The sequence below is a fragment of the Dermacentor albipictus genome, chromosome 4 (assembly GCF_038994185.2).
Source record: "Dermacentor albipictus isolate Rhodes 1998 colony chromosome 4, USDA_Dalb.pri_finalv2, whole genome shotgun sequence".
NCBI lineage: Eukaryota > Metazoa > Arthropoda > Arachnida > Ixodida > Ixodidae > Dermacentor > Dermacentor albipictus.
Window position 1 is genome coordinate 58,895,772 of NC_091824.1, and position 13,650 is coordinate 58,909,421.

At 46.7% G+C, this 13,650-nt stretch overlaps 1 protein-coding gene across 3 annotated transcripts in view; it reads right to left on the reverse strand.

Annotated features, from left to right (window-relative positions):
• Window positions 1-13,650, reverse strand: part of LOC139059109 (uncharacterized) — a 961,629-nt gene that overhangs the window by 67,110 nt on the left and 880,869 nt on the right. The window contains exon 4 of one of the 3 annotated variants that reach the window (XM_070537013.1): window positions 1,673-1,782. The exons of 1 other annotated variant lie outside the window; for it this stretch is intronic. In XM_070537013.1, coding sequence (XP_070393114.1) covers window positions 1,673-1,782 — 110 coding nt within the window. Of the gene's footprint in view, window positions 1-1,672; window positions 1,783-13,650 lie in introns of those variants that run through there. One more of the 3 variants, XR_011513920.1, reaches the window with a different exon arrangement.

A 13,650-nucleotide genomic window follows, 5' to 3' on the forward strand; every position in this document is an offset into this window, starting at 1 on the left:
AACTGGCAAAACAAACTTCTCAATTCCTTGAAACAAAGACAACAGAGACCGAGAAACATGGCATGCGAAGTGCTTCCAGCACCACCATATATACGCGTGTCTGCATTGTGTTGATTGTGTGTGAGAGAGAGAGAGAGAGAGAGAGAGAGAGAGGGGGGGGTAGGAAGGAAACGCAGGGAGGTTAACCAGAGTGAGTGCAGTTTGTTACCCGGCCCTTGGGAAGGGGGAGGGGAAGTGTGTGTGTCTGTCTGCGTGCGTGTGTGCGTGAGAGAGAGAGTCTATCGCACTTTCACATGCACTAAGGTGCAGGATGTCTATAGTCGCGCACTCCAAGTCTGTTGCCTTCAGGTAGTGAAGAAGTGCTCGAACTGCTTTCTGGGCTAATGAACTGTGAGGCGAGGCTCCCGAGATCTTTGCTTCTGTAAATGGCCTATCGTCCAGTTTATTCAAGGCACACTGGAGAGCCTGACGTTAGTTATCAAAGCGAGAACAGTAGCACAGACTATGACTGATGGCCTCTTCACATTTGCACTTTGCGCAACTGCAGGCGTATACGTACGCGGTGCGAACCCTCTCCGGATGAACGTTCGCGAAGGATAAAAACGCTTATAACTTTTGCAGTAATCTTTTTCAAAACTTGAACGTACCAACAAATTCACGAAGTAAAACGCGCTGATGGGCTTAACGAGCGATCTAATTAATGGCCCCGAGACACGTGGTTGCCATCGTCGGCCGCCGAAGTGGCACGCGTATACCGGCCGCTCCCGTTGCGACGACAAATGCGTTTCCTGCAGCGAGGCCCGTTTTCGGTCTTCGCAGGTGGTTTGGGCTTTTCTCGAGGATCGCCATGCGCAGCTGCAGCGATCCAGCTGTGCTTACTCGGCGACGGCCACACTTTCTGCGGACCATAGTTGCTCCGCTGTTGGGGGCCCCGTTTTCTTTCCTTCTTTCTCTAACACCGCGCGCGTTCTGTCTCTTTCTTCCTTTGTGTGTGCGTGTGTGTGCGAGTGTTAGTGTACGTGTCTATTTTCTTATATTGTTTATTATATTGTGTTTTGGCGAGTTGCCTGGTCTTGATGTGCGATGCAACTGCGCTACATCCTGGTCAGGCTCCAGACGTCTGATGTAATGTCGGTGAGTCGTGGGCTAGCACTGTCCCACCAGTTACTTAGAAACATTAGCACAAAGGGTGTGGTAGTGCTTTTCAAACGCAAGAAAAGAGAAGAAAAGAAAATACCGGCGCCAGCACCAGACAAAAAATAAAAAATAAAAATATATATTACGATAAGTCAGTGAGCCTATGCCATATCACTGTAATAGCGCGAGATTCACTTGAGCTTGTGAAGACATATTATTTAGCCCTTATTTAGCTTTTGCGCTGGTACCGTGGTCTATAAATTCAATAGCAACTGTATACTCGGTGGTGAATATACAGTTGTAACACTCGTTATATGGTGTTAATTTATATGCAACCAAAGCTGCCCTTTATGCAATAAAAACGGGGTGCGTTTTACATGTTTTCGAGCATCTTGCTCCAGCAAGACGCGCGTTGCAACTAGACCTGAACAACTCTGTTAAGTCCTTACAGAGAAGCTGTCCATGGCTAGGATCTGGAAACAAATACGTGCGAGATGTTGACAAAAGGAAATCATCCCGTGGGCCATACACTTACGAACACTTCAAACGAAGGAGCAGTGGGAGGCCTCTCTGTCCAGCTCGGACCTGACAACCCAGCGCAGCCTGGTACAGCAAGCAAGGGCAGCAGCACAGGCCACAGGGGCTCTGAAATGAGTTCTTCATCCGCCACCCATGTCTTCGACAACTACTTCTTTCCCTTCGAAATAAATGTTTCTACTTCTACTACTATAATGCTAAACGGGTCCAAGCTCAATGACACCCCTCCCCCCCCTCCCCCTCTGTGGGTTCGGGGACGTGCAACACGCTCTTGAACTACCCTCGTTACACGTGGGACTCAAAGGGGCCCCAGCACAAGGAAAATAACAGATGTCTTACAGCGAAGCTGTATATGGTAGGTTCTGGTGAAAAATGTGTCTGTGGGAAAGAATGAAAAAAAAAAACGTTTAGTCGTCCAACTGTTTTCGCATGAGGCGGTTTTCGCGGCGGTCGATCTGAATGTTACCATCTTATCGACAATGTTATGACGAATGACCTTCACAGTCATATATAGAACGTGGGATGGAGTAGAACTTGGACTGATACCAAGTACCTGTACTAAGTAAAGCGAACTTGTGCAACACTGCAAATTTGCTGCCGTTCTAAAAAAAATCTTAACTTATTTATCACGTGCATGTATTTGTTCTGTAGATTCCACGGGGAGCCTGCCATCCCTGTTTCTTTCATTGCCATTGTCACATAGAGCCATTGTCACGTCACACGTGATGCGGCCAAGCAGCACCAGATAGAACGTCGCGAGTCTCAACGCTATAGATTTCTCGTCAGTAGTTGGATTACAAGTCACCAGTGTAGATTGATATAAATGCGAAATAAGACACGTAAACTTGGAGAAACACAACCTCAGTAGCTGCTTTTGGTTGCAGAACGCTATCGTTATAATGTAATTGATCTGCATCAACTATACATCAAGCAACAAAATTGCCCGAAAACCCGCAATGTAAATAAGCGCGTTAATTCAAACACTTACGCAAAAACATGTGACAGCTCCCAAGTTTCAGCCCTTTCAAATAACAGAACTTGGATGGGTGCGTGGTTAGAACTCGGTTGTAAGCTATACAGACAAGAACATCCTTTGTAAGCGCAACTCCTGCTAAGAAGGCCTCTAACGCCGCCACATCTTAAGGTATTAGTCCCTCAACGGCCCCTGAACCTCAACGGGCGCTGTGAACGCAGGTGTAAGACAGCCTACAGGCAGAACTACATAAAATTTGTTTCACGATCTGCCAGATCGGGACACTTCGACAGGAATGCAGCATCAAGAATCACAGTGGGCGTGGGGCGATCGCCTAACCATGTTCAGAGATCTGACCCAACACTACAGACTCGAAAGACGCACATTCCCGCCACCGCACGATAAATTAAACCGGAACGAAGACTTGACCTTACGCTTGCTTCAGACACACACCTACTCTATAGCCCCGCCGACTTACATCACTGCTACCCGGGTTTATATCCAACAAATGCGTGTAAAGCTTGCGGACAGAGAGCAACGCTGCAAGACATGCTCTGGGAAAGTGCTGGCAACAACCGTACTGAAACCACCTCCATTCGCGACGCGTCCACAATCGCGGCCGTTGCCAGAGTACAGGAAGCCTCGAGATCGCTTCTTCCCGACGCTGCCCCGGCTGCTCCTGAAGCCAAGGACTTCGAGCCGCCACCTGAGGCTACCACAACAAAAACTGCCGGACCATTCTTTAATAAAGCTTCTTCTTCTTCTTCTTCTTCTTCTTCTTCACGCAGAGAGTGTTTTCAACGCAATGCGCACTGTGATTTTCTAAAGCAAATCACAGTACGCCTCTACGCATTGATTCACAGTGCATTGAATTCCCCTCGGAAAAAATTAAAGACACGAGTTATACGAGGTGTGTCCCAAATGTCCATGCATGTACGTTAATAAAAAGAAAAGAACATGTCAGAAGCTTTCAGGTATAACACTGTGGTCACCTTCAAAATACTCCCCATTAGACAAAATGCACTGGTTCCACTTCTGTCATTGCTCGAAGCGACATTGGAAGTCCTCTTCGGCTAAGCGCTTCAGATGCGGTGTCGTTTGCTTTTCAATTGTCGTCACAACACTCAAATGCCGTCCACGGATTAACAGTTTGCATTTGCGGACCCCCCCCCCCCCCCCAAGAAAAAAGAATAATAAAGCAAGAAAGTTGCACGGGGCTAATTCAGCCAAGGACGGAGCGTGTTGCAGCTCAGTGATGGAACTGTGGGTCAAAAACTCTCGCATTATCGCTGCAGAGTCCGCAAGGGCATTATTGTGTTTGAGAATCCAGAGCCTCTCTTTCAACAAGGTTCGCCTCACACGGTGCTCACGATACCTTAGGCGCTTCAGGACCTCCACGTAGCAGGCTGCTTGACAGTTTGACCGTGGGGTACAGCTTCGTGGTACGCGATTTCGTAGCAGTCAAAAAAACACGATCAACATGGTTTTGAGTCTTTCTTCGCTCTTCCGCACTTTTCTTGGCCTTGGCTCATCTTTCTTTTTCTACTCTTCGCTCTCTGACTTGATCTCCATGTCGTATTCATAAATTTAGGTTTCGTCACCAGCGACGGCCTTTTGCAAGGGTTTATCGCTGTCGTCTAAGGTTCTCTAAACGATGCGACATCCTTTCCCCACAACGTTTGCTCAGGTACCAATAGCCTCGGCACTGTCTTGGCGGAAACCTTTTACATTTTCAATTTTTCAGTCAATGTCCGGTGAACAGACGACTTGGCCAAACCAAGCGCTTCTAATATCATTGCAACAATCATTCGGTGGTCAATGAACATAACAGAACACACACGATCCATGTTTTCATCTTCACACGAGGTGGAAAGGCATGCTGATCTTGTATCACCCTCGGGGTCTACACGGCCTTACTGAAAACGCTAGACCGACGTAAACACAGTTAATCCGTATAGGCCTTTTGCAATATAAAATAAATTTCTGCACCACTCTTGATCAGTTTCTTAAGGAATTTGATATTGATCGTTTCTTTATTCCGTCCGTTCGTTGATCTTCGATCATTTCGATGAAGACTTGGTTGCATAACTAGTGTAGGCAAAAATTTGTGCCTTCTAATAGAGCAGTCCGGCGAGTAATAGAAGTCATCCGGGTTCTATTTAAAGCGGGGAGAGCCGCACCGCTGCACCCTACCCAATTATTTGCTGACACTGGATGAACTTTTGGGCCATACCGTGTGAATATGCTTAAGTGCTGTAATGGTTTTAGAAGGTGTATCTGGAATAAAAAAGTTACCGAGGCACTTAAGTTTTCTTACGTGAATTGAATGCGAAAGGAGGATGTCTCTTCCGCACGATGCTTTTCACTTAGTCATGCATGTGCTCGAATTGGGCATAGCTAATTCTGAAGGTGGACCCCCCAAATTATGCGGGTGGGTAAAGTCATTTTAGGAGTTGGCCAGGTTGGTTTTGAACGTGCGTCTACTCACTTTATAAATTGGGCAAGTCAATTTCGGGAGAATCAGAATCAGATGCATGCGTTAAGAGACAAAGCCGGCAATATCGTTACTAATATGGATGAGATAGTTCAAGTGACTGAGTAGTTCTATAGAGATTTATACAGTACCAGTAGCACCCACGACAATAATGTGAGACAGAATAGTCTAAAGGAATTTGAAATCCCACAAGTAACGCCGGAAGAAGTAAAGAACGCCTTGGGAGCTATGCAAAGGGGGAAGGCAGCTGGGGAGAATCAGGTAACAGCATATTTGTTGAAGGATGGTGGGAACACTGTTCTAGAAAGACTGGCCACCATATATACACAATGCCTCATGACCTTGAGCGTACCGGAATCTTGGAAGAACGCTAGCATAATCCTAATCCATAAGAAAGGGGACGCCAGAGACTTACAAAATTATAGACCGATCAGCTTACTGTCCGTTGCCTACAAACTATTTACTAAGGTAATCGCAAATAGAATCAGGAACACCTTAGACTTCTGTCAACCAAAGGACCAGGCAGGATTCCGTAAAGGCTACTCAACAACAGAGCATATTCACACTATCAATCAGGTGATAGAGAAATGTGTGGAATATAACCAACCCTTATATATGACTTTCATTGATTACGAAAAAGCGTTTGATTCAGTCGAAACCTCCGCAGTCATGGATGCATTACGGAATCAGGGTGTAGATGAGGCATATGTAAAAATAGTGAAAGATATCTATAGCGAGTCCACAGCCACCGTAGTCCTCCATAAAGCAAGCAACAAAATCCCAATAAAGAAAGGCGTCAGGCAGGGAGATACGATCTCTCCAATGCTATTCACAGCATGTTTACAGGAGGTATTCAGAGACCCGGATTGGAAAGAATTGGGGATAAGAGTTAATGGAGAATACCTTAGTAACTTGCGATTCACTGATGATATTGCCTTGCTTAGTAACTCAGGAGACCAATTGCAATGCATGCTCACTGACCTGGAGAGGCAAATCAGAAGGGTGGGTCTGAAAATTAATCTGCAGAAAACTAAAGTAATGTTTAACACTTTCGGAAGAGAACAGCAGTTTACGATAAGTAGCGAGGCACTGGAAGTGGTAAGGGAATCTACTTAGGGCAGGTTGTGACCACGGATCCGGATCATGAGACTGAAAGAACCAGAAGAATAAGAATGGGCTGGGGTGCGTTTGGCAGGCATTCTCAAAACATGAACAGCAGATTGCCACTCTCCCTCAAGAGAAAAGTGTATAACAGCTGTGTCTTACCAGTACTCACGTATGGGGTAGAAACCTGGAGGCTTACGAAAAGGGTTCTGCTTAAATTGAGGACGACGCAACGAGCTATGGAAAGAAGAATCATAGGTGTAACGTTAAGGGATAAGAAAAGAGCAGATTCGGTGAGGGAACAAACGCGGGTTAATGATATCTTAGTTGAAATCAAGAAAAAGAAATGGCCATGGGCAGGACGTGTAATGAGGAGGGAAGATACACGATGGTCATTAAAGGTTACGGACTGTATTCCAAGGGAAGGGAAGCATAGCATACAGGGGGCGGCAAAAAGTTAGGTGGGCGAATGACATTAAGACGTTTGCAGGGACAACATGGCCACAATTAGTACATGACCCGGATAGTTGGAGAAGTATGGGAGAGGCCTTTGCCCTGCAGTGGGCATGACCAGGCTGATGATGATGATGAGGAATTTCGGGAGTGGGTCAAGTCAATTTTGGGAGTGAGCCAGGTCGGTCTTGGACGTGAGTCAACTCAATTTTAGAATTGGGAAATGTCAATTTTTTGGCGTGCGGGCCAACCGAATTTAGGGGGTGGGCCAAGTCAATTTTGAGAAGTGGACCAGGTCGGCTTTGAACGTGGGTCAACTCAATTTTCGATTTGGGAAAAGTCAAGTTTTTGTGTTTATGCCACAGCGCCCTTCCGACGCCGGGGCTGTTCACCGTGGGATTTCGCAGTGCACGCCGCAGCAGGTCCAGCACTGGGAACGGGACGTCATCACTTAGACACCTTGTTTTTAGCTTTTGCTCAGGTGCCCCTATGTAAATACATGTAAAAGGTGAATTAGTCTTTCTCGACAACCACAACAATAAATTTGACGATGATTGTTGCATATAAAAGAAAAACTAAAAATATACTCACTGTTGGTTTCGAATTTTTCATTTAGGTAATCGATTTTTTTATCAAACATCGTCAAAAATCGCAAATTTTCAGAAAACGAAACTATCAAGTTTACAACTCTGTAACTCAGCAATGAAAAATGATATCACAATTCTGTGGATTGCAACTAATAGTACATCTAAGGCGGACAAAAATCACATGTTATATATGAATATAAAAATAAGAATTGTAATATGGAAATGCAGCTTTTGTGGAACTCTTGTGCACAACGTAACGAATTCACGTAAGATATAAATTGACATATCGAGTTTTTTACAGAACCCTTTAACGAAGCGCGATATCTGTTCTTGATTCAGAGCTATCAGTTTGTAAACTTCGTGCTTCTAATTTTTTCGAACGTTCAAATTTCCTAAAATTCTTTGAAAAACATTCAGGCCCTGAATCGAATTCCCGCTTCCAGCATTACTAGAATGTAACTTTCTCTCGCAAATGGAACAAATTTAATTAAAATCGGGCCAGGGGTTATCTCAGAAAAGCGTCCCAGCCCGCTTTATGGGACATATAATACTTCCGCATTAAAATATTGAGGCTGACAAGGAAATTTATTCACCCGTAGGCACGTTTACAACTGTGGTAAAAACGAAAAGTACAATATGAGGTATATCACATGTAATACATCATACTTGATGTAAACAAAACAGATTAACAAATGAAATAATAAATGGTGTCTGCTTGACACTGGCTTTGCCGCACCCAACAACAACAACAACAAAACTCATTACCGCATCCACGCAAAAGCATTATTGTCGGCCTCGAATTTATGAAAGGTACTCGGGGCACATACAGACACAGTCTGAACTCGGGCAACCGAATTGAGCATTTTTCTGGCTGTAGAAAGACTTTGCCTCGGTAGACAGTTATGTACCGCGTGGACCAGCGGCGAAGAAACTCGGCTTCACCGAGTTTGAACACACTGTTCTTCAAGATGACCCCATATTATCACCCGTAGTTTCCGCATTCTGGGGTACATTGCTCTATTTGTCTGCCGAGATCGTTCTGCGATGTTACGGAAGCACCACAAAATGTAGCTAGCGCTGTAGTAGACGAGACCCGCAAACCGATCTCGGCGCTGTGGTGGCCGCACGATGGATATTCCGAACATTCTTGCAACTAGCTTCCAGAAGGTGCGTGCTACAACGCAGTCCTTTACTACATGCACGTTGGTCTCTGTTTGTGCGCAATATATGCATTTATCATTCGCTACCATATGCCAGCGTTCAAGCCTGTCTCTTGTAGGTAGAATGCCCCACTGATATTGCCAATGAAAATCCTTCACTTGAGAGGGCAAATCAGGTGAAAGCACAGCTGTCCATGTTTGTGTAGTAGCTGTCCGTCGAGGTACAGCTGTCTCACACAACATTTCACAAAACCTGGAAACTGGTGTCGCATGCCACTTTGTAATTCTTAGTTGTACAAGCTGGCTTTGCAAGCGCGCAGCCGCCGCATACTGCGGTGCTGGCGTTACTGTCGTCGGAAGCAAATTGCCTGTACTCTGCGGCATAAGCGTTCGACGGTAATGGCCCAGCCAATAAAGGTGCAGTGGCCTACAAGGGTACTTACTCATCATCATCAAGTAGATCACATGTACTCTTAGTGCACAACAGCCTACCGAATGTAACTATGCACGGCAAGCTCCATCCTCCGCTGGATTTTGGCAGACGCAAAAATTGCTGCGCTACGTATTGCGATTTGTTTAACCAGAACCATGAGAAAATAAGTGAGTTTACTACTCGTACTGTTGGTGACGGGGGGGAGAGCTACCCTTGCAGGAAACCGCAGTTTACTGCACAATACGTTCTTAATGAAGAAAGCCCTTTCTGCCAGCGGCAGTGGTGGCGCAGTCACTGCTTCTGACTGTTCTTTAATGGAGCTGACAATGTCTCGCCACGTGTGAGGTGAAACACCACTTGTACAAAATTTGATACCTAGTATTTGCATATGCTCGGTCTGTTTAATGTCCCCTGGTAGCATTATTTCGACGCGACCTAAATTTAATGCTTCACATTTTCTCATATTTATTTTGCCCCCTGACATTGAAGTATATTGATTATAAATATGAAATACCTCTACAAGACTGTCCCCATCCCGTAAAAACAAAGTGATGTCATCCGCATACGCCGATACTTTTATGCACCCGGATCCCGGCATAGGAAGACCTCTTACGAGCGGGCTCTCGCTAAACCGCCTTAACAATGGGTCAATCGCAAGCCCAAACAATATGGGTGACAAAGGACAACCCTGCCGCACTCTCCTTGTCACATCAAATCTAGGTGTTAAAATGCTGTTAAGCAGTTGCTCAGCTGTTGTTCGCGAATACAACATCCGCAGGATGTCTACAAACTCTTCAGGGAAGTTATAGCATCGTAAAACCTCAAATAAGTACTGGTGTTCTAAGCGGTCGAACGCTTTGGCTTGGTCCAAGCTTACTAATACTCCTGAAGCTTCACGCGCTGTTGTGTATTGTATGATATCACGTGTTAAGTTGAGAGACGAAAATATACTCCGACCCGGCACGGAACCTGTTTGATGTACACTGACTATTTTCGGCAATAATATCTTCATGCGATTTACAAGAAGGGTTGTCAATATTTTATAGTCTGTGTTGAGCAGCGTTATAGGCCTCCAGGATGAGCGTTCTGCAAGGTTGGAGTCTGGCTTTGGCAAGAGCATTACGCGGCCCCGATTAAACCATTTAGGAATACCTTCCCGTGCAAGAATGCCGTTAAGGAGCGACACTAAGGCAGTGCCTACTTCCTCCCAGCAAGATCGGTAAAATTCGACTGGTAAGCCATCTGCACCGGGTGTTGATCCGCTGTTCATAGACCGAATAACATCAAAAACTTCTTGCAGATTTGTTGGGGACAATAAATTCTGGCCTTCTGTATCTTCTACTTGAGGTAGGTTAGCGCAAAAGTCTGAAATTTCTTCACTCAATAGCTCTGCATTATAAGTATTTTCCGATGAAAATGCGCCTGAGAACCAGTTCCAAAAAATTATTTCGATATCTCGCCTCGCACCACTCTCTGTGCCATCTTCTATTATAACCCTTTCAATGAAAGAGCTGCCATTCTGCCTCCTGCTGGACGCACGAGCCAGCCGCAGTACCTCAGGGTCGGAAATTGGCCTGTTGGTCATCCACGCCTTTGCAGAGGTGCGAGAGTACCAGCTCATAAGTCTGTGGTAGCGTTCACGCTGATGATCTAGGTATTCGAGAATTAACTGTGTTTGGGAGTTACCGTCTCGTACTATTCTTATCCTTCTCAGGCACTCACAAAGCTGTTCGGTCTCTTTTCTTTTCCTTTTCCTGCTAGGTGCTATGCATACTGACCTCCACCTTTCCTTTAAAGTATCCCACGCTTCGATATTGCATTCATAATCGCAAACTGCTGTAGCTACTGACGCTTTTAATTCGGTTAGAGTCACCTGGTCACGCAAAGAAGCAATGTCTAGTCTCCACATGTCAGTGCGTTCACCTGGCCTTCCTTCGAGGTTCAATATGACAGCGAAAGGGCGATGATATGAAATGTACCCGGCGTCCGCGGGGAGATCGAGGATGCTGTACTGGACAATTTGCGTTGTGAATTCAGGGGGGAAATACATTCGATCCAGACGACATTGCGATTGCCTTTGCTGCCATGTGGCGCCAAAACTTCCGCCATGCATATGGACCCAGGCATCCGATAAATTGTATTCTTTCACTATACGAGATAATTCAGTCGCGTGCGTATTGGAAGCGTATTGTCGTGGCCCTCGTGAGTCGCGCATGGGGTCGATCACACAGTTAAAATCGCCAACGAGAATGAATGGGTGGTTGTCTAACAAAAAAGGGGAGAGTCTCGCAAAGAAGTCATTGCGGTCTGACCGTACGGCGGGGCCATAGACATTCAATGCCCGAACTTTCCTCTCACCCCAGAAAAAATCAAAAGCTATTACACGACCTTCCAAGTCAAAAAGGCGGTGACTTCCATGTAGAATCACCCTACGAAAAACCACCACTCCTACACCACGACATCTCCCGGGGCTATATGAAAAATAAGCTTTAACAGAAAATTCATCGCAAAATCTTTTCACTTCCTGCTTGTTTCTCAAGTTACACTCCTGAAGAAACAGGAGGTCGACTTTTTTCTCGCGAGCGAAATGAATTACTTCCCTCTGCTTATATATGCTACGAAATCCTTGTGCATTAAGTGTCATTATGTGCAAATACATGGTGAGTTAGTTGCGTACAGAAATAGACTAAGACAAATGGCTTACCACAAGCTAGTTGCGAACTGAATCGGCGTCCTACATCAGTGCAACAGCCAGAGCACGGCAAAGTCAGCAATGACTTAGGAGTATCACAGCGGCGAACACGAAACGGGCACTGTTCATGTTCTTCACACAAGTTAGCCGGAAGCAAGCTGATTACTAAAATACCGAGGTTGCAGACGCTCGCACAGGGACGGGAACGCGATGTCTGCGCCAAACACCGTTCCGTCAACGCTGCCTGAGCTTCGCAGCGGGGAGCAGAGGAAAAGCAGCCCTTACGGGCAGCAGAAGCAGTGTAAGGCGCCATTGTTTGTACGTCTCCGAATCGGAGACAACGTCCATGGTAGTGGTGTCTCGTGGCATTTTCTTGCATTTCATGGAGGGTGTCGCCATTGGTTCTAATGACGTAGAGCTCTCTGAAGAGAGCATTCTCTTGGCTTCTTTAGACGCTGTTTGCGAGCGCGTGCGTCTTTCATTCACCGCTGTACTAGTACCACTCGCAAGCGCGGTCGTTGTCTTGGCCACCGGCGTGATCCTCGACGGACCGGCCGAGACTTCGGGGAGGCCGCGATGGCGTCCATCCGTGTTCTCGCTAGCGTTCGGTGTTGTAGCACATGCAGGGAGCCGTTCCCGCTGTGATAGCGTAGACTGGGCGTCTAACGTAGGCTCCTCATCGTCTTCCGTGGCAGACGACGCCATTGTGGCAGGTGGCGTCTCGTTGCTCTCTTCGTCAGTAGAGGGAGAAGACGCAGCGTCGCTGGCATCGGGGGACGCTGGCGTCGGCGCCTCTGGGGCACTTCCTTTTCCTGGTTGATCTGTGGCTTGCGTCTGTGCTGCCTCTTCAGATGTATTCTCGCCCAGTCCTGGCTGCGCGGGCGTCACTGGTGTCACTGCAGCAGCATACGAACGTGGCAACACACAGTCAACAATGGCGTGGTCGCCATTACAACGTCTACATGGCGCGTTGCACGTTGCAGTCGCGTGGCCGAAAATGGCACATCGGGCGCATCGAGCTGATGTGCAGGTGGCCCCAAAATGACCTTCTGCTCCGCACTTGGAGCACACTCTCTTCATTCCTTTGTATTCCAGCATTACCCGAAAGCCAGTCACCATGATAAAATTCGGTGGAGGTCTTACCATCTCGAGCTTGACCAGTCGGCTGCCATTGCTGATGTCCGTCCTGTCCTTGAAAACGACGTCGGAAATGCCTCGGCACTTCCCATATACGGTGCAAGTGCAGCAATCAGGGCGTCGTCACTGACACAGGGTGGAAGACGATAGACCGTCACGTAAACCACTGGAGTGCCCATGCGTTCCAGCGGTACGACCTTGTTGGCGAGCAGCAGGGAGCCTTTTGCCGCCATCTTGGCTGCCTGAGCCGCGGAGCGGACAGCTGCCAAGAACTTGTTGCCGCCGTGATGTTGCAGATACTGCAACCCTCCGGCACCTACGACTTCTTCGATGGAGTCGATGATGGCGTCCACCGGTGTCGAAACCGGTACATTGAAGAGAAAGCACTGGGCTTTCGTTGGGCGTTGAGAAGGCGCTGGTCGGTCTATGGCTGATTCACCTAAGCAACCACGACGCAATGCGTGGTGCCCAGGCTGATGATACGCACGGGAAAAGCACCACACAAGTTGAGATGAGTTATGTCTAAGCTTGTAAATGGTCTTCTGGGACATTGGCTATAATAGAGGACGGAGTCTTAAATTTCATGTCAGCATGCGTTCTTAAGCAAACTTAGTCCTCGTGCTGCCTTTCTGAGGGATATTGTTCAATTTAAATTTCACAGTGCTTCACAGTCTTGCCAATAAAGAAAGCATGTAAAAGAATTCAATGCAGAGACTAAGTTTTTTATCCAAATATATTGAATATTTAAAGAAAGCTTTCGAAAAGCTCATATTTGGAGCCGAAATTCCGCGCTTACGACTGGGAGATCCCAAATTTCCTGTTTGCTTGTTTGCTTCTATCAACTTTAAACCGCATTTTCTTCGGCACTATCGGCCTTTTTCGAGGTTGGTCGGTGGTCTACGGTCAGTGATCGGACTCCTTAAGGGGTCCCTGAAACGGTTCG